Below are 20,979 nucleotides of genomic sequence, written 5' to 3'. Positions count from 1 at the left end.
TACTTTGGAAGCCTCTCTGCTCAATCAGGGACAAATCTAAAAATGGAAACATGAATTCCTCTTTATGCATGAATACAACTATTTTGCTAATGGCAATATATATCATCGGGTTTTCCCGCTCGCCTCGAAATTCCGACGAAGGGAGGCAGATTTTGAATCGGGAATCCACAACAATTTCAAACAGAATCTATTGAATCACAACGTTGTAACTGGAAAATTCTAGTACAGAACAATAATATAGCATACATCTATAATGAACAGTATACATTCATTGCAATGAACAAACACTGCAAGCAAACCCCGATACATTAGTTTTCCAGTTGATGAAAAACGAACAAACAATAAACCATGACCACAACCACATCCATAACCAATATACATTCATGTAGATAATGAATGGCTAAAAAAGACAATTAATCTATCGGTGTTCTTTTTACACCCGACCCAATGATGTAGTTGAATTTAACTCTGCAAGGCATTATAAACGTGTTGAAAGGTAAAAGTGAAATGATGTAACGCAATCAACCATACCTAATACGGCCATATTAAACGGAATATTCCAAAAATATCTGTTTGAAATTGTGAAATACGGCCCATGTGATCAGTAAAAGACATACACACCGACTGCATGCGCTATTTATGAAATATGAATATTCAACGACGTACCAATGCCAAGAAAAGTGATGATGCTTTCAAAGCATCTATAATGTGTTTTTGCTAAAATACAGATTCATAATCCTTTGGTTGCATTCGCTATATTTCTACTGACTGCCAACGACGTATTACTTTTAGCGAAAGCATCAAAACAAACCGAATTTTGATTCTTCTTTAGCTGACATATCCTGTTGATGCTTCCATTCATCTGTATAAAGCACATGTGGAGTAATCCCTATAGTGTGTAAATTACTACCGTATCGCTCACAGCCGCGTGTTATCATGACAGCGTACATACGAGAACAGGTAAGTCGAAATTGAGTCACTCAGACATGCATCGTTCTTTGGCAAGAATCATTCTATTCATTACTATTTAAAAGATAAACATTTACAAATAAAGTGTTTCCTTTCTTCTTCTATTCTGCAAGTATGATTCTCATAAAATATGATGTTTCTTACTGGATTAAAGTTAATGTCTGCGAATGGTGAACACAGCCACAGTGGCTATAATTTATCAATGTCTCACATCGAAACCTGAATTCGCAAACTGAATAGTTTGAGCATCATATGTAGGATACATAGGCTCAATTAATACTAGGTAATTGCTCATATTTATGTTAAATGCAATGGCATGCAATATGCAAATTGTTCAAATATTGCAATCGCATGATAGCGGTTTATTGCAAACAATATCCAGTATGCTAAGTGAAGGCTCCGAAAGGCTTCATTGAAATAAATATCTGTTTCATTCCAAAAGTCTTCAAATCTGTAAAATCCTTCCTCCCCTTCTCGCTTATCTCCTCCCCTGTATTCCACTCTTGTTTGCAAGAGGGTTAAAATAGTCTCCGACCTATAGTTTCCAATATATGTATAGGGATGCGACCATGTTCAAGCTGCACGCGGGGGCGGGGTGGGGGCGAGGCCGAGGGGGTGGGCGGATGGGGAAGCTTCTACAGAATGGATGTGGAGCATCTAGGGAAACCGATAAAGTGGAGAAGTGGAGAAGAGAAACAAAATAATACAGGGTAGGCGTAAATAGACAGTTCCAATATAAGAAAGAACTTCCAACTATTTCGAACGACAGTCTAAATTTACCACAGCTTTATGTTATATGGAAAACAAACATCCTTGCCGCCAAGATAGCATAAACACAGACATATAGTTACACTTGTATAGATACAATTGCAAGCTATATCCCTTCCTTGCTTAACCAACAATGACAGGGCTTACTTATATAGTTGTATTATATATGCAAGTAACTCTACATAATAAACTCTGACCAGCACAATCGATTTGTTTTTATCAGTGAAAACCCTTAGCATTTTACAGAGACTGTAATATTACATGACTGATTATGCTTATCGACATGAGAAGATGTCAGACTCTGTCATTGTAAATATCATTATTCTTCAAAATACCTCCACACAAACACAAACAAACAACCAACTTCTCTTCAACACACATTAGCTTTTGTGCTCTCGTATTTCGACTATTTGATACATGTAGTTACGAGCCGTACACTCAACATACCCAGTACCCACGCGCCCTCCGTTAGGGTGAGGATGTTGCTAGTTCTGTTCCGTTTATATGATTAAATTTTTATCATTGCACAATACTGTATACTATCTAAAGTCAGCTTGGACATGATTCTTTCCGAAAGTTATATCAAAATAATGGAATCAGCCTTGGGCAAGAATAGATGTCAAATATTGTATGCATCACCTCACTTTACAGTTTACAGCTCATTTTGCTGCATTATGTGCTTCAAAACCCTCACAAATATTTTGAATAACGATTGGAATAACTGTTATACATGCTAATCGTTACGTTATACTTGATCTGGATTTGAAGCTGCGTCAAGAGTATAGCCTATACTTATACAGCCATTTAAAAATAACGAGACATTATAATATTAATGATGATAATGATGACGACGACGATGACGATGGCGATGACGATGACGATGACGATGATGGTGACGTTGATGACAGTGGTGTGCGCAAAGGATATGACGGAGGGCTCCTATCTACAGTCAGAGGGAGATGGTTTAGTTGGGGAATTTTAACATTCAGCCGGGGAAGAAATTTGACCACCGTAACCGCACACAGACATCAAGAGTGTTATTGGCACAATCTTGCGTTTATAGAGCTAAGTATAGACCTAAGTTATATTCTTAATTTGCCTCAGAATGCACCATTTGACTATAAAGTAAAATCCCAAGAAGGACTCCCAGACCCACCTACATGGGAGTAATCCTAGGGAGGATTCCCATAACCACCTACATGGGAGCAGACCCACTATAACATGGGAGTCGATCGGCTTCAACGACTCCAGGGCCACACTCCCTCCTCAGCTTACAAAATCATCGACTCACCTCCGGCCTTTCCATAAAAGTTCATATATACAGTAGTTGCCTAAATCAGTCGGGGATATTTAAAATTTAATTTGGTTACCCCCCCCCCCCCCGCTCCTTACCAAGCCTTTGGAATCGTGTGTGCACACTGATTCAGAATAGCGCAGACTATATAATTTCCACATATGATCAATTGTACTTTTCCCTACCCTTAATATTTTAAAACAGTTGCTTTTGGGATTTCTTATTTATCTGATCATACCGCGTATAAGAAATAATATATTCTTTCTTAGGATATAATTACAGGCCAATAAAAGAAGAGACACTAGAACTGATTTGGAGCTTAATAATTTATTATTTGTAAAGTTATGAAGAGGGTACTCTACATATGTTAATGACAGAATAGTTAAATACCGGTATGAAGGTCCGAGACGAACAAATTTCTGTTCGGATAAAATAGAAATCCTTAAAAATTTGCCCTGCTTTTTACTTCAGCTGAAAGATTTCACTCAGCTATATATAGCGATCGTGCGATTCTGCCGAAATTCTGTCACTTTTTGCCACCGTGTATGAATGACTGCAATTTCGTCATTTTTCATTCGATTTGGCTGAAATCTTGTCAGTGGTTTTGTTACATACTTGCGGTCCTACTTTGTAAAGTCAAAGGTCAATTGAGGTCACAAGAGGTCATTTTCTAGAAATGTAAAAATTGCTACTCCTCCTAGAGCGTTTGTCCAAATCTGCTGAAATGTTGTGGATGTAACGTTTGAATGAAAGTTGTTCAGGAAAAGTATTTTGTCGTGACTGTTCTTACTTTGAAGGAATGCAACTTTTTAAAATTGTTACATACTATGTCTGCTATGAAGAAGCTAAGAAGCATACGACAAGGGGGGGGGGGGGGGTGAGATGGGAGGAAAGGAATGACACCTTTATCCCACCTATATGTCATTTATTTTTCGCACAAACAAATGCATAAACTGCTCAGAAATATTGCCAATCAAAACAAATTTCTAAAAAAGAAGCTTAGCTGAGCTTCTGGAGCGTTGCTGCTCTTGTTATTAATTATAGATAATAAACATTACCATCGTCTAATTTTGTTTTATCATCATTTAGTTGTATGTCATCATTAGTTGTTTTTAAGGCGTTCGCGGACTCAGTTATCGCGCCAACTTGGATTACATGTGACTACTCGAACAAGACCCACAAAGTGCATTGTCATCGTGGATATTTACATTATCATCGTGTACATTAACATTTTCATCGTGTACATTTATATTATCAATCAGTCAATGCAGATACTATACATTATGTGATCTTTTTAAGTTAACAACAGAGACTTACCCGCTGCTTGTATGGTTTTCTTTTCTTCATTACATCAGTAAGATATTTCCAGGTTAAGGGACCCAGTACACTCAGACCAGACTATACACACTGTACAATTCTAATGCGTAGCTTACTTTATCGGTTAGGTTATTCTGATTGCTTAAAAACTCCTATTGTTAGCGTCACAAATTATGCAAGGAATGCGCCAACGTATACTTCTATTCTAGTTTCACCTGTGTTCGTTGAAGCCAATGCAAACTAAATTAATCACTCAATAATGCCCCAATATTTAGCGTGCTAACAAAAAGCTAAAAGAAAATATTAAAAGTACTCCGCCGGGGTTTTGGAGCTACATAATTATACTTCCAAACACAAAAGGAGGGTTCAACTAGACAATAATATCAACAGAGAGGAAGAATGTTAAGAGGATGGCGGTAAAATGTTTGCTGAATGCAGTTCAAACATGGGTGACCATATCTGACTTTCTAGCAGATTTTGGAGTCAGTATAATGAGGACCTTAAAGCAGACCCGTAATTATATAGGGGGATAGTCATAACCCTCTGCTTCCACTCCCTTGGCAAAAACCCTTACATGAACCACCCCTCTGCTTCTCCCTATAATCCTTACCTATGCTTGTATCTTCTTCACCTCCGCCAGGTTGTAAACCTTAGGCCTACTATGGCACGAATACTTCTTTCTTAAGATTATATAAAAAATAAAAATAAAATAAAATAAATAAATAAATATGCTTAACAGGGTATGATCGGGTTTCTAGTAGCGAACGAATTCACGTTTAAAATATATACACCAAAATAAGTAACGTGCTAAATGTCCGATTGCATCGGTTTGGGAATTTTTTTGTTTTTTAATTAAAACCATTATTATACACACTTGTTTTTTAATTTTGTTTGCATCTAATTAACGGTTTCATAACTTTAACTGTCGCGCATCTTTCTTCAACTGTAAAATAACGGTTTCTGGGGTCATTTTTATTTTACATGTGATGTTCATGCGTTCTTATTTCTATATCCGATGAACAGCTGTGGCGGAAATAGGAGCAAACAATAGCATATAATACCGAGCTGTGCCAACAAGTGTCAAAATTGTGACGTCATCAATACCCTTTATTGATCTTACGGGGAGGATGCTGTGTGATGAATATAAAACCAAAGCATTAAGAAGTGATTGTTAACATTTTCACGATCACCTTTTCCTATCACAAGATGCTTTTAGTCGATGTCTGTGAGACATTTATTCCTCCTCACATCCACTTACAATTTCGCAGCTTAATAATTCGTCGCGTAGCCGCTAACAGCTTTGAGCTTTGATATTTAGAACAATTTTTTGGGTAAATAATCCAGACGGTACAGATCAGGCGAACAATGAAATAATAGGATATTTGATGTGCGCGAGTTAATGTTCGCATCGATTTTCACAAGACTGCTTCCAAATGCCAAACGCTGTTATGGGTTCCCGTGCGTTTTCTGTGATATACATTTGCTATACGTACGGTTATTTTTCGAGTAATGTATTTAGTTGTAAACGGTGACATTTTGTGGTTGTTGATTAAGTATGCGATAATCAGTACTTCGTATATATTATACGGTACTTATCGATACTTATGAGTAAGAGATCCCTACATAAATTAAAAGGTATGTTGTATGCTGTTACTATATCAAATACATGTCGACGTTTTGTGTGTATATAGCTTGAAAAACGGTTTTCAGTTGTTGACCTCTAGTATGCAATTCTCTTACTATCTGCCTTGCGCGAGCAAAAAAAGACACTTTATAGCTCTTGACCGCATGTAGCTTGTTAGTAATTCTTGAACCTTTTATCTTTCGAAGTCAAAGACCTACATATCCATTGACCTGCAAATCCATTGCCTTGTGGTGTGCTTTTCAATCTTTACCTTTTGTATTAGTTTCTCGGTTACTTTGACCTTCTGTGACCTCCAACTTACATGATAACATCACTACGTACACGCAAACACGGTTTCCTGATAAACGAGAACTTGGACAAAGTCTTACTTCCATGCGTGGAGACACTATATAGCATATTATGTACATCTGAACCGACGAAGATATCGACATTCGAATATTGCCTTTCCATATTACACGGTATTATCGCTGCCAGGGCCGGGTCACAGTTACAATTAGGCTAGATGGGCCCGGCTGAGAACCTCGAACAGGGGACCGCAAACATAGATCGCAAAAAAAAAAAAAAAATACCGTAGGCTACCTATTTGGAAACAAATATCCCGAATACCTCAAAATAAATGACTTTTTTTCTTGGCATCTTCCTACTACTCTTTTATACTTTACAGGGTGTACGCAAATAACACATCAATCGAAAGCTTGTAAAGATCTTCCTGGTGCACTCCATCTGCGTATACTCTGTATGCACATTAGTGAAGTACGTATAGAATATTTTAATGTAAACATATCGCTTGCCTTGAATGCCTCATACATGACTGCATGGACCCAAAAGTTCATCTCTGGCCCAGGGCTTCCTAATTAAGTTATCGTGTTTAATGACTGCATGCATGGTTGAAAATATCATTGGTAAATAGAGTTTTCCTTTCTTCGTCAGTGCAAGTTAGAGAGCGTTGTGATTCAAGTCAGCGCCGATTTGTATTAATTTAATTTTGATTAGGTAGTTTATAGTAACATCCCGGCGGATTCTATACTAATTGTAGTCTCCAGGCTTATTATAAATAAATATCTCCTCCCCACGCAACCTACATGTCGAATTTATGACACGTTCACGCGCGTCGGTAATATTGGAAAACACGTGCTCATCCATACACTTTAGAAAACTTCAAAATATATACGGGTTATAATATGCTGATTAACCGCACGATTGTAGTATATGCATCAAACTACATGCATGGGATATACACATGTGCTTGATGTCCATCTCCGGATATTGAACACATTGTGTTTGTGGCACAGTTTGCTGTTTTGCAATTCATAGAATATTTATTTATACTAAGGTTTTACATGTGTTTAAATAGTAGGATTGGGGGGGGGGGGGATATCGGATGGACGGGGTTAATAGAAGTGCCTTTTCTCTTTCATGCATATAATTTCCCAAGAAGGCAATTAACTGCAGTCTTTTTCATACATGTTCCTCATACCAAGATAAGTGAGTTCACAAGAATCACCATGCATGTAGTGAGGGATGCAACTTTCCCGTAATAATATTATATAGATTAAAATTTATTGATACGACATGATTTCCTCTTCTATGTAGAATATTGTACGAACATGCATGTTAATAGAGTTTGACCAGACAAGCAAATATGCATACACTTTGGCGTTGAAGGGAATCGAGTGTCAGATCGGGGCCCCGCGGGACAACTATGCCACCGCCCCCCCCCCTTTTTTTAACATGAGAAAGTTCTTCACAACTCCAATTGACCAGGGGTTGTATAGCTAATTACCCACTCCGCTCTCTCATTAGAAACATGTGTTTACGTGTGAATGAACAATTGAACACGGGAGTTACGTACAACTTACTAAATTAGTACTTAGCTGCATAGCAATGCCTTACGGCTCTGTTGTATAAACTATAATCATGTTGTCGGTATGCACTCTAATATACCACTAGTAACCAATTTTATGATGGCCCAAGGGTCCGTGTTGTGCACTCTAACGGATACGTGTGTTTAATGTTGTTTACGTTCTCTACGGCATTAAGACTTAGCCTGCTGTGCAAAGAGGTGATTTTTCAATATTTTCAGCACCACGGAGTATTTTTCAGAGAATCGGCGATGTTTTCGTTCCCCTTTACCGCATTGAGATTGTTGTGCACATATATCAGTCTTCTTTACGATGCCCTTTCTGCACTTCCGTAGTTCGAGGAACAGGCGTCCACAAAGAGATAGACTGTGACGTCATTGAGTGTACAGAGCGTCAATAGCGCAGGAAGTGAGTGAACGATCATGGACTTTCTAGGTATTCTCTCAGGTGTACTCGGTGCTAAAGGTCGATAAATAATTCGCAAAAGATGTTTATATGTTGATATTAAACTCGTTGGTCTCTAAACAAGTTGATCAGATTGTTATCAATTCTGAGAAATTCATAATTTATTTGATCTCAGATTAGATTCAGTTGTATTATTTACTATTCTTGGCAATATGGACCACGTGACTACCTTGCGTAATTGGTCCAGCCTGAGTGATATTACGACAACGAATAGTTGACTATCGAACCGAGTTCGTTTAAGTTGATTTGGGGTAAGCGATAAGGAAAGTAGCAAGATTAATTAATCCTTGTTTTTTTTTCAATTCAATTCAACTTTATTTCAACCAACAATATTCAAATAATATACAGTGATATGTTCAGACAAGAGACTTAAAACATGATAAATGGTTGAGGGGATTACACAAGGAAGCTACTAAAAGCTTGTGTGATGTGAATCCCTTTAACAGAGAACGAAGAAAACATGTTCAAGACTTTAAAGAACAATACAATTAAACAAAATAAAGGACAAAACATTAAACAGACAGAAAAGGGCAACGCATGGCTAGATAACAATATCAAAATGTAAATGTTGAACAGAGGTTGAACATCTGTCCATGCATGCAATGTTTTATATGCCTGTATATAGACCGTGCGCCGTGGATCTTGATATTAGTAGGCCTATATGTTCAGAGAAGACCCGTGGTTCCCTCCCATTTATAATAATAATAAAGCATACACTGAACCCTTTCATCATTTGGTTGCATATACGGGTTTCCGTGTACATTCAATATATGCACTCATCAGCTAACTGCTATTCATTTATAAATTACTTCTTAAGTTCACCATAGGAAACCACCAGTCGGCCTTCATGTATGCATGAAACCAGCCATTTTCGTATCCATGGAAAAAACCTTCCATTGTGATCCAGGGGTGTATTATGGGGTATGCACACACCGTAATTTAACACCCCCCCCCCTCAAAAAAAATTGTGTAGCCTATATCCCGTATTTTTCAAATCCTGGATCCCCCCTCATTCCTCCCCGCCCCCTCCTTCATTTGAAACTGCCCTACCAGTCGTGACCTCCACATGAAGAAGACCCTACATTATTCAGAACTTGGAAAATCCACTTCAAAAATATACATCAATTTTGCTGTATTGAACAATTTCCATCAAGTATTTTTCAACATGCAATATAGGAAGCAAGGTCAACATTTAAGGACGAATATAATTTTAATGTAAAAGCAATGTGTTTGAAAATCAACTGGACATTTTCGAAAAGATTGCAACTATCACTCGTCGTTTATACCGTACGAGAGAGATCTCGGTGATATAAATCTCCTAGAAAGAAAATTAAGAAAAATCTGTATTCAGTTTGTTAGATATCCTATACGGTTTGATACTCATTCCTGGGGCTATACTCAACATTTTCTAAAATTTACGTGTGACGTCATACCGCGATTCACTTAGGCGAATCTCTTTCGTTTCTCTTCGCTTTTCTTCTCATATATTCAACATGAATGTAAACAATGTTATCACCGAAACCTGTGGCAATAATTATGACACAACTAAAATGTTCCATTTTCTTTTCGATCCGGCTTTTGCAAAACCGATCTGCATTGAGGGAAAATATATGAAATGCAAGAATTGGAACAACCATTAAAAATGCACGAGTATATGGCTGGTTGATAGTTAGACTTGCTCAAGTCTTCAGTCACCCTATTGGGGGGGGGGGGGGGGGTATGAGAAAGGTGAAGAGGAACTGCAAGTGAACAGAACCCATTTATTTCAGTATACCCACTTCTCGGTCCGCGTGGCGTTCCATAGGGGGCTGACAATTATAATTTCGAAGGCTGGTCTTTGCCACTGATCTACAGTGTAGATCAGTGGTCTTTGCTCCTGCTTTGTTTACGTTTTGAAGACCAGAGATTACGCAATGCATTCTTTTAGGGGGCAATGTTTATCAATGGCATTGCTTATGTGAAAATCACACGGCAGCAATACTGGATGCCATGTGGCAATATATCCTAGCAATGGATTAACGTAGTAAACGTAGTAAACAATAATAACGATGGATAAAGATCACTGAGCAAATAGTTTGCGTAAATCATTAATTATTCGTTGTTCTCCTCAGGTTTAAGGTAGCATACGCCGATTAAAAGCCCGATTGACTTGCACACTAAATCATAAAAGTAATGTGGTCTTTACGTCTAGATAGAAGTTCTCACTAGCTAAGCGCTACCCATCACTGGATAGCTGACAAGTTGGCCTTTCATGGTATTTTCCGTATCATGACCCTGCAGATTTTTTGCTATCAGAGCTTGAAGTTTTCGTCACTTGAAAACAAAACCTCTTCACTCAGTATAGAAAACAATTTTCGTACGCTGCGCCTGGGAGGCCTAAAGGGGTCTAAAATTGCCTCAATTTACCCAATTTGTGCGCCACATGCACTTCCATTCATGCTCTTCAACATGCAAGCAACAAAACCCCGATCCTGATTGATGACATAATCTAAAAAGGTGTTCTCCTACTGCATTTTGGCACTTTTCCCGAAGGAGCTCCTCCTTCAAATATAGTACTGATAGAGCATAATCTCTTTTGAATGAAGTATCGCTGTGCAGAAAATGAAATATAAAGTGACTTGCAGAATAACAAAAAAAGGTCTACTGACAAAAAATGCAAGTGTTAACATCATAAACGATTGTGTATTATATAGGGAGATGGTAAAACAGGAAACAAGTTTAAAGACAATGTAAATGAAGGGAAAGACGTCAAAGCAAGTGTGTTTTTATATCGCAGTTAGGAATTTTGATATACCTCCAAGGCTCCAATCCTTAACTCCATCTCATACTATCTTTCATCCTCATACCGTTCTGCGAACATGTGAGCTTTTCCTTTGACCAGGGAGCTGCTACTCTAGCAGCTACTCTAGCAGCTCCCTGCTTTGACAAGGCAAGGGGAAATACCTTCGGTAGTTATTCACGAATAAGCCGTTTCAATTTGCAATTATATATAATACCGCGTAGATTATTACGTGAAATTGATACTGTACGCGGAAGTCTACAAAGCCGTTTTATTTGTGTTAACCATCACAAAGGCCGCTCGTCAGGTCTACTCCATGTGAACAACATGTGATCATGCGCACCTCCAGCATTCACCACAAAAAAAGTATCGTATAGCTGGTACAGTCACATGTGTTGTATATACTCCGTATTTTTTGGCGCTAGATAGATCAGATTCAAATTTCTCTCCGATGTAGTAGGAAGCAACTTGCTAGCAGACTACACTTACATATCATCCATCTGCATTTGTGTATTATTGACCTTGTCATTTAAGGTTAATGAGATTGTTCATCTGTTTCTTTCTGGAATCAAATAATTTCATTGCAAGGTAATTTTTTGAATATTCTTTTGAAAGATTAATATGTATCCTGAGGACGACCGAGACCCGATAAGCAGCTTGGAAAACAGCTTTGTATATACTCCGAACGAAACCCCGCCAAACGAAGAGGCTCAGTGCGGCCAACATTTGTTGGATCATTCACCGAGGAATGCCATATCTACCCCACCAAATTTGGACAGTGGTGTCTGGGGAAAAGCTGTGAGTACCTAAAAGTTATAAATTTTGAATCACTAATATTTTATCTAAATTTGTCTTTGAAATAATATCTTACACTGACATGCGTCCTTTGGTATACGCTGCAACCGTTAAACTTTAGTGTAGCCTGTGTTAAAGTTACTTTGTTAGCCTAGGCTAGTTACGTAGGCTACGTTAGGATACATATCAGACCATCAGGCGACCGATTTTGTTCAAGTCTTTTCACTGCCTCAAACTCAAGTCAAGTCAGTGTGTACTGAGCTGGATGTTGAAAAAAAGTATGACATGAATTTTAGTGGAAGTATGTTCCAAACACATACTATAGCCTTGTTTGGGCCTAGGCAAAGCATCAAATAAGTGAATACGATCAGCCTTCTTTTTTTAAATCACATTCACAGGAATTCACAGACAGCCAGGCTATGTCCAGATTTTCCAGCTCAATATGTAGCCATGTGTAAACTGTAAAGCCTTATTATTGAAGCATGCTTGCAGTATTCAATTTAAAACTTTGGCTAGGTTTTAATCCTGGGGAGGCTAAAATGGTTCATTATTTAATGTTGGTACCCAGCTAGACTTTTTCAATTATTCAGTTTATAAAAGGGCCGTGGCTATTCTTACGACTAGTCGTAACAATTATTTATAAACTATTCTTACGACAAAGGCGAATTCAAGCGCAGTTAAGTAAATAAAGCAACTGCGCATGTAGTAGGGGTAACCCTAAACATAACCCTAAACCTCAAAATAGTAATCTTGGTCAAAAAATAGCAACTACGCATGCGTAGTCGGAAATTATTCTTACGACTAGTCGTAAGAATAGCCACTTTGTTATAAAAGCTTTGACTTTAGAAAGTTTAATAGAGAACAATGAAGCCCATGTAGGCGTCCCTTGTATAAGATAAGGGCTAATTGTCAGTTCTTAAGTTTTTTCCTGTTTTTGCTTTGCAGTCACCTGTGAATGAGAAGAAATACTTCATCCACAAGTCAGACGTTCTACCTTCGGTGTCACCGCTGATGCCTTCTGAACCCAAGAATGTTTACATTGCTGTCCCAGTCATGGATGTAAATGGGACCTCACCTCAACCGGCTTTAGATGAGAATGATAGCACAAACACAAGTGAAGATGATTTCTGGGCACTTACTGAGACTGATAATCAATTTGGACCAAAGTGGTCTGGTAAGTGGACTTCGCTAATAAACATTGAGATTCACTTGCCATTTCTGAACTGGATGGTTCAAAATTCCCTTTTATATGAATTGCCTACCACTTGGTCACATGCATATTGGTGGTAGGGCCGTATAAGTAGTTTAAGGAGTGGTCAGCTTAACTAGAACTGGGCATTTTAGTGTGTCTTCTCCTTGTAGTGGAATCTGTAACAGGATCTAAAAAAATTGAATAATGACAATTCTGACTACTATGTTCCAAACATTCCTGTTATTTCTTGTGTGGAGAGGTGGTAACTGGTTTGTAATACTCAGGAGTCAGGGGCATGAGCAACTCTGGGGTCTTGGTCGTCTGGGATTTTTTTAACATCCTAATTAATTTGATTCATCCTCAATAAATTATATGAAAACCGGCTATGTTACATAGGGGTAAGAACTTTGATTTGTTGCTATAATTAAGTGTCCACAGCCAATATTTCAATGTTAGATGGTGGCATGGGTTCAAAAAAAGTTGCATTGCAATCATTGTATTTTTTATTCCTTGTACTGTATATGTTTGTGTGCGGTAAAAAACAACAGAGGTTGAACAATATGAAGACATGGGGAAACCCTGGTATATCATTGTTAGAAAATCTCATGAATGATCCAGTAACAGTGAAGTCCTTGCCTATTTTAGAAGCAACTGATTTTCCCCCTAAATGATTTTGTAAATGTAGAATTCATTGACAATTTTGTTGGATTTGTCTTACCTAAGTAACTGCATAGGGAAGGTTCTTGTTTTCTGGTCATAAATACTGCAGCCTTAACTGCAACAAAACCATGAAATAATGTCATTTACTTCATTGTTAGGACATTACTACATCATTCCACATTAATGCAACTGCAAAACCTTGCAAAAAAATTCCCAAACATTCTTCAATCTTGCTGATTAATTTATTATTATTATTTAACTTTACTAATACAATTGACATTGGGGTAAAATTCCCACAAAGAATACTCATTCTTTAGTATTTCTGTGTTCTTAGACGATAAGGGCATTATTATGTAAAATGTACACGTGTGAACTGTATTGCAACTTCAAGCGATTCATGTATGTAGGCTTCAACTTACACTAATACTAGTGTACATACTTTTAGTAGTTAATACTACTACCACGTGTAATTCTTTACTTCCCTCCATTCCTCTCGTACGATAACGGGGCGCGTCATTCCCAGTATTGATTATGACGTCACCTTCATTCACAAATTTGTTGAAAAGGGCGGTGGAGTGATTACCGCAACAGACAACGTTGTAAATACACGTGTGTTACCGTAGTTGCCACATATTTGTCTGTACAGTGCTAACGTAGTAGCTATACACACTGCATAATTTTGGGAAGTAATTAAGCAGATGTAACGCGTGCATGTGGACTTCACGATGTAACGGTGTGACATGTGGTTAAGGGGTTTTCTCGTAAATCAAAAGACTGCATTATGCGGTATAACAAGAGAGGAAATGGAGAAAAATATACAGATCAATCACAAAAACAAATTCAATGATGGAAAAATATGGTGTTGATTTTGATAGACCCAAGTGGGCATAAAAGTAACTTTAAATTTGTATCAAACTACTGTACCTATCAATATGATGAAACATACATAGGCTAGCTATTTTTCTATGTAAATTGAAACTTCAATTCTCTCTTACCCAACATTTACAGCTTACAAAATTCAAACAGCTAGTTAGTCTATATATATTTCACTATATCGATACTTTGAACTCTCAACATTATGAATTTGAATCTAATTTTTCGTACTGTTACCCAAAGTTTGAGTTGAACTGGTGACATAACAAATTATGTCAGTGATACTGATATTAAATGATTTTCCTCCCCTGCTCTTCACCTTCGTTTTAAAGTATTGTTAGAAAATAAAATGAAACAAAAATTTACAGCAAAGTGGGTGCCAACTCCCTCATTTGAAGAATGTTTTTTGGTACCTTAAGTGACATATATTAGTTTCCCTGTCATGACCAGACATGTGAGAGCCATGTGGTGTGATCTATGAATCAGTCCAAGAGTCTCATTCATGGAAATTAATCATCCAGCTGTTATACTCGACACATATTGTGACATTGCATGCTGAGTGTTGAATTTTACAGGTGATATTCTCATTTCACAATCTGGCAACAAATTAATGCGAGATAAAGAATGACTATTTCAAATATGATTGCTGGGTTTTGATAAATTCAGTAATATAACTGTATCAATTGAAACTGTTGATTTTACTCCTATTTTTCTCCTTGATCTTCAGTTTATAATATAATTCTGGTTAAGGGAAATATTGCAATGGCTGCTAAGATGTGTAGCTTTGTTTGTTTCACATATTAGTATCTTCAATAATTGAATTGACATGCTTGTAAATGTTATTGTTTGTAATACTTGAGTTCAAAGTTGTTCATTAACTTCCTAATGATGACATAGAAACCCATTTATTCGCTCGTTATATGAAGTGAGCTTTGCTTATTATGTTCCTGTGAGCATGCCACTCATTCAGACTATTCTCCCCCTTGTCTTCTACAGAGCTTGACTGCAAGGCTAAAATCAAGAGGGTGTGTGTGGACTGGCTACTGAGGCCTATCTGTATCATCACTCTTCTCTATTTCTTTGTGTGCTCCCTTGACCTGATGAGCTCCTCCTTCCGTCTCCTGGGAGGTCGAGAAGCTGGTCAGGTACTTTCGGAGAACGAGCTCCTGAACAACCCAATCTGTGGCCTGATGTTGGGCATCCTGGTTACAGTCTTGGTCCAGAGTTCAAGCACTTCAACATCCATTGTGGTCTCTATTGTGTCAGCTGGATGTAAGTGGCACAGTAACTTTTACCCTCTTGCGGTTGGCTGAATGCCTACCACCATCCCCTCCCTTGCAAAAAGTTAAGAAAAAAAGCTTCATTCTAATCTGAGAATAATTTTTCTCTGGCCTCGGGCAGAAATAGAGGGAAAAGATGAGAATATTTGGGAGACAAAGCAAAAAATTTCAAAATATAGGAAGCTCTCCCCTCCTTTGCTGCAATCCCAAACTGAGTCTTAGTACTGTACATTTCACCTCTTGCAGTACTACAAGTGGATCAGGCCATATTTATCATCATGGGTGCCAACATAGGAACATCTGTGACAAACACAATCGTGGCACTTAGTCAAGCAGGCAACAGAAACGAGTTCCGGCGGGCCTTTGGGTCAGCTACCATCCACGATATGTTCAACTGGTTAGCTGTGATAGTCCTGTTACCTATGGAGGTCCTCACTGGATACCTCTACAGGATGACCAGTCTTATTGTCAACAGCTTTTCCATTGAGTCTAATGAAAATGCCAAATTTGACCTTCTGAAGAAATTGACCAAGCCTACCACATCACTAGTCATTCAGGTGAGATTTACTTAATAGGCAATAAGTACTGTAATTGGCTTAACTGCAAACTTAATGATAAGGATTGCTGGAAAGACTTTAGTTAAGGAAAAGATGTCTCATTTTAACTGGGAGTAATTTATATGGTACTGGAAAAGTTGTGGAATTATAGAGAGACAAAAATTTGTTGCCTTCAAAATGAGCCAAAAATTAAAACAAAATACTACATTATTCCCTGGAACTGAGATCATAGATGTTGGGGTATGTTGTCTAGAGATCTATGCTGCTCTTCCTATCAACATGTGAACATGTTCTATTTTCTGAGATAGTGTTAACTCAGGTGATATCCTGGTGTCATGAACGCCTTTAAGATCCCTCCTGCATGTTTTATTTTCTGAGACATTGTTAACTCAGGTGATATCGTGGTGTCATGAACGCTATTAAGATCCCTCCTGCATGTTTTATTTTCTGAGATAGTGTTAACTCAGGTGATATCATGAATGCTATTAAGATCCCTCCTGCATGTTTTATTTTCTGAGATAGTGTTAACTCAGGTGATATCATGAATGCTATTAAGATCCCTCCTGCATGTTTTATTTTCTGAGATAGTGTTAACTCAGGTGATATCATGAATGCTATTAAGATCCCTCCTGCATGTTTTATTTTCTGAGATAGTGTTAACTCAGGTGATATCATGAATGCTATTAAGATCCCTCCTGCATGTTTTATTTTCTGAGATAGTGTTAACTCAGGTGATATCATGAATGCTATTAAGATCCCTCCTGCATGTTTTATTTTCTGAGATAGTGTTAACTCAGGTGATATCATGAATGCTATTAAGATCCCTCCTGCATGTTTTATTTTCTGAGATAGTGTTAACTCAGGTGATATCATGAATGCTATTAAGATCCCTCCTGCATGTTTTATTTTCTGAGATAGTGTTAACTCAGGTGATATCATGAATGCTATTAAGATCCCTCCTGCATGTTTTGTTTTCTGAGATAGTGTTAACTCAGGTGATATCGTGGTGTCATGAACCCTCCTGATCCCTCCTGCCCTTGGTCATCTCTGATGGGCAGACTTCTTAGCAAAACTGGAAACTGATTTATTTCCTCCATTGAAATCTATATTTGCAGTTGGACAAAAAAGTGATCAACAAAATTGCTGTTGGTGAAGTTGACAAGACTGAATCTAGCCTCCTGAAGATGTGGTGTAAGAAGGAAGAGCAACATTTAATTGTTGACAATGACAAGCCCTGGAACTCCACAGAGTTTGCAACTGAGGGACCGGTTGTCACTGAAATTGTGGAAGTTGGTGTGGAAAGATGTAAGTTTCTTTCAATGCTGTTTCTGTTTTTTCACCCAGGCAAGTTGATAAATGATTAATTACAGCTCCATTAATCATAGCTGCACTGCAGTGATGAGGAATTGAGTGCCTTCAGGCTTCACCTCCCTCGGTATCTGGGTCGGATGTTGAGTTCTCTCATCCGTAGGATGGAGAGACTACATGGCTTAAACACCTGCCTCGCTACTCTCTGAACACTCCCTGGAAAAGGCTTTGTTAGGCCCTCATTGTTTATAGACGCTCGCTTGGAATGGCATTGAGGAAGAAACTCTTAAATACTCAATTTTAGAAACCTCCCTTAATATGAAATTTGAAAACTTACTTACCAATTTGTCCAGCTGCATCAGTGTACCTGTGTATTAACTAAATGTTAATCTGTGAGATGCAGTAATCATGTTTGCTTATTCATTTACAGGTCATTATCTTCTGGCCAACACTGGTCTTCCTGAAGGAGCTATAGGGGCCATCCTCCTGGTAGTTTCCCTCGTTCTGCTCTGCATTTGCCTCATCTTCATGGTTAAGCTACTGCACTCCCTCATGAAGGGTCGTATGGCTGGTGTCATCAAGAAAACCATCAATGCCGATTTTCCTGGTATCTTCCGCCATCTGACAGGTTACTTTGCCATCGGTGTTGGTGCAGTCATCACCTTTATGGTTCAAAGCAGCTCTGTGTTTACGTCTACAGTCACTCCACTGGTTGGTATGGGAGTTATCACTTTAGAACGTGTCTACCCACTGACACTTGGCGCCAATATTGGTACCACCGCCACAGGCATGCTGGCAGCCTTAGCTAGCTCTGGTGACAGCTTTGAAAAAGGTATTCAGATTGCCCTGTGCCATTTCTGTTTCAATGTCTCTGGCATTTTGATTTGGTATCCAATTCCATTTCTCCGCAAGGTCCCACTGCATATGGCCAAAACTCTTGGTAACACCACAGCTAAATACCGCTGGTTTGCCATTCTTTATATTCTGGTCATGTTTTTTTTCCTCCCTGGTATTGTGTTTGGCCTTTCATTGATAAGTATATGGTGCCTGGCAGCGGTTGGCCTACCAGCAATTGCCATCTTCATCTTTGTAATTATAGTCAACATCCTTCAAACAAAGAAGCCACACTGGCTTCCCAAAAAATTACTGAATTGGGACTTTTTACCAAAGTTCATGCATTCTTTAGCACCCTTAGATAGGATAATAACAAAATTTGGGCCCAAACAGTGCTGCTGTATTAAAACCAAAAAGAACGACCTAAGTATAGATGTGGAGACACAAGCCAATCTGGTGCCTGCACCCAGAAAACTTTACACTGAAATTCATACAGAGACCCTCCATAGCCAAGCCCCTGAAAATGGCATCTATGCACCTGGTAAAGAGAGCTGTGTATGACAAATTAAACTTCATTCCTATTGTGTAATAGGTTTGATGGCTACACCATGCTGCAGTGAACAGCCTGCAGCCCCTGCCCCAGGGAAGGTAACTGCTGGTATTGTGGCCATGTGATATGGGAGTTGTCAAGCACTTACAACAGCTCATTGCCATTGTTTGATAAGATTTTTGGCAGACATCTTCTGTACTTTCTCAACAAGATAACAAGTATATTCATTACAGTTTGGATCTTTTGGAAGGTTGTCAGTGGTTACATTCTAAGACAACTTCTTGGTTCTGCTGTTTGAGTTTTGTGTTTCAGTACATCACAATTTTGATGCTTGGGAAGTAAAATTGGGGGAAGGGGGTGGGGGGAGTGGTCTGTCAAAAGGGTTTTTATCCCTTTCTAAATAAAAAGTGGTGTTGCAGTGTTTTAAAAATGCTCAGGAAAAAAAAAAGATATAGCACTTGTCTTTAACATATTCAATGTTAGATCTGAAATGAGTTGCTGTAATTAACCAAAAAAAGGAGTATTCATAGAATTATATTGATTTTTTCGGTCAAGGATATGTAACGTCTTATACATTTATGATCACAATGTGGACAGTAGAACAGACGTTGAAGTTCTGGCCAGCATAGTAGAAATAGAATTGATTGCTTATTATACGGACCACCTTCAGTGAAGAATTATAATAACAGACCGTACGTAGACTGACTATATAACTACTACTTCTTTAAGCAGGCTATCCTACATACAATGTTTATATTTTTGTTTGTTTCAGGGAAGTCATCTGAAATCCATATTGTTATTCTGATAACAATCCCTTTGTAATTCCGTTGAACACTTTTGTTTCTAAGATCAACCTTGAGCTTTAGAGTAGGATTTAGGGTTATGGCTTATACATGGTTCCCACATCGTCTGGGAAAGATAGGGGCAATAAAACAAAACTCTCAGGGTCTTGGAAAAGTAAGAAAAATCCTACTTTTGAACACTTCTTATTTCCTGACAGCTTATAACAAGTTTTTGTTCAGTGTTTTGCCTCTTGTGATTTGTAAATTGCTAAAGAGAAGTCCCACAGGGCCTATTAAACAGTGTACTTGTTTGTTTGATCAAGTTTTACTGGACCCAAAAAGAAAATAATGCAATGTGCCATACATCAATGGAAAGGTACAAGTGCAAATATTCAATGTAACATTTGGTTTAGAGGTCAAAAAACCACCAGCTATGCTTTTTAAGCCTACTGTAGGTTGTCTAACATTACATGCTCATCAGTGTCGGGCTTCACAGTTAACCGTAAAATGTGTTTGTGGTATATTGGCTATTCCAGCATTCATTTGAATTATACGTAAGTCATGATTGGCTGTTTTGTATACAACTTGTTCTACTGACATTCCATTACCTTGACGATCTTCTTAAGGTCTTGTTCTTATTTATTATGTTTATATCAGGTATGTTATGACCTTGCTGTTAAATACCCAGATATGAACTCTGTAAATTATTTGTATATAAAGAGAGATTTATATTTTATTATAGCTATTCAGAAAATTTTATCCTTCTTTATTGTCAGGATATAAAATATCGTACAGATATTCTAAAAATAAAAAGATTTGCTTTCAACGAATCTGTTATTCTTTTTTCCTAGTTTTGTGCTACAACATCAGAAATGCCCTTTATTTTCAGAGTTTCTCCTCAAACAATCGATACAGATATTGAGAAAGTCGCTACTAATTAGAAAGTATATCCCAACCGTGAGAGGACAGTTTGTAGTTGCAGATCATTTAAAGAAAATTGTAAGCAGCTGAGATAATTCCACCAGTTTGAAGGATGGGAGCATACTATG

General features: G+C 38.0%; 2 protein-coding genes across 3 annotated transcripts in view; one reads left to right on the top strand and one right to left on the bottom strand.

Moving 5' to 3' along the window:
- The window catches only part of LOC139966083 (atrial natriuretic peptide receptor 1-like), a 161,401-nt gene extending 154,830 nt beyond the window's left edge, over nucleotides 1–6,571 (bottom strand). The window contains exon 1 of the mRNA XM_071968780.1: nucleotides 4,349–6,571. The gene's annotated coding sequence lies outside the window, so the exon portion shown is untranslated. The remainder of the gene's footprint in view (nucleotides 1–4,348) is intronic.
- Nucleotides 779–20,756, top strand: LOC139966085 (sodium-dependent phosphate transport protein 2A-like). Of its 2 annotated transcripts, none has more exons than XM_071968781.1 (7): nucleotides 779–960; nucleotides 11,715–11,897; nucleotides 12,840–13,068; nucleotides 15,616–15,891; nucleotides 16,146–16,456; nucleotides 17,572–17,761; nucleotides 18,195–20,756. In XM_071968781.1, exons 1-7 carry the CDS (start codon nucleotides 937–939, stop codon nucleotides 19,157–19,159), a joined length of 2,178 nt encoding a protein of 725 aa, XP_071824882.1. In that variant the 5' UTR covers nucleotides 779–936; the 3' UTR covers nucleotides 19,160–20,756. The 2 variants fall into 2 exon arrangements, with proteins under 2 accessions (XP_071824882.1, XP_071824883.1); XM_071968782.1 differs by lacking the exon at nucleotides 779–960 and adding an exon at nucleotides 6,717–6,746.
- Nucleotides 20,757–20,979: the final 223 nt, after the last annotated feature.

Source organism: Apostichopus japonicus, chromosome 4 (genome assembly GCF_037975245.1).
Source record: "Apostichopus japonicus isolate 1M-3 chromosome 4, ASM3797524v1, whole genome shotgun sequence".
In the NCBI taxonomy this organism is placed as follows: Eukaryota; Metazoa; Echinodermata; class Holothuroidea; order Aspidochirotida; family Stichopodidae; genus Apostichopus; species Apostichopus japonicus.
This window is presented reverse-complemented; position numbering and strand designations above follow the sequence as displayed.

Bases quoted from the DNA above. Each gene is read 5' to 3' on its own strand.
- LOC139966085 (XM_071968781.1), top strand. From the start codon at position 937: ATGACAGCGTACATACGAGAACAG. The intron at 961-11,714 runs GTAAGTCGAAAT...TTCTTTTGAAAG, and splicing joins CAGCGTACATACGAGAACAG to ATTAATATGTATCCTGAGGA. The intron at 11,898-12,839 runs GTGAGTACCTAA...TTTGCTTTGCAG, and splicing joins GTGGTGTCTGGGGAAAAGCT to TCACCTGTGAATGAGAAGAA.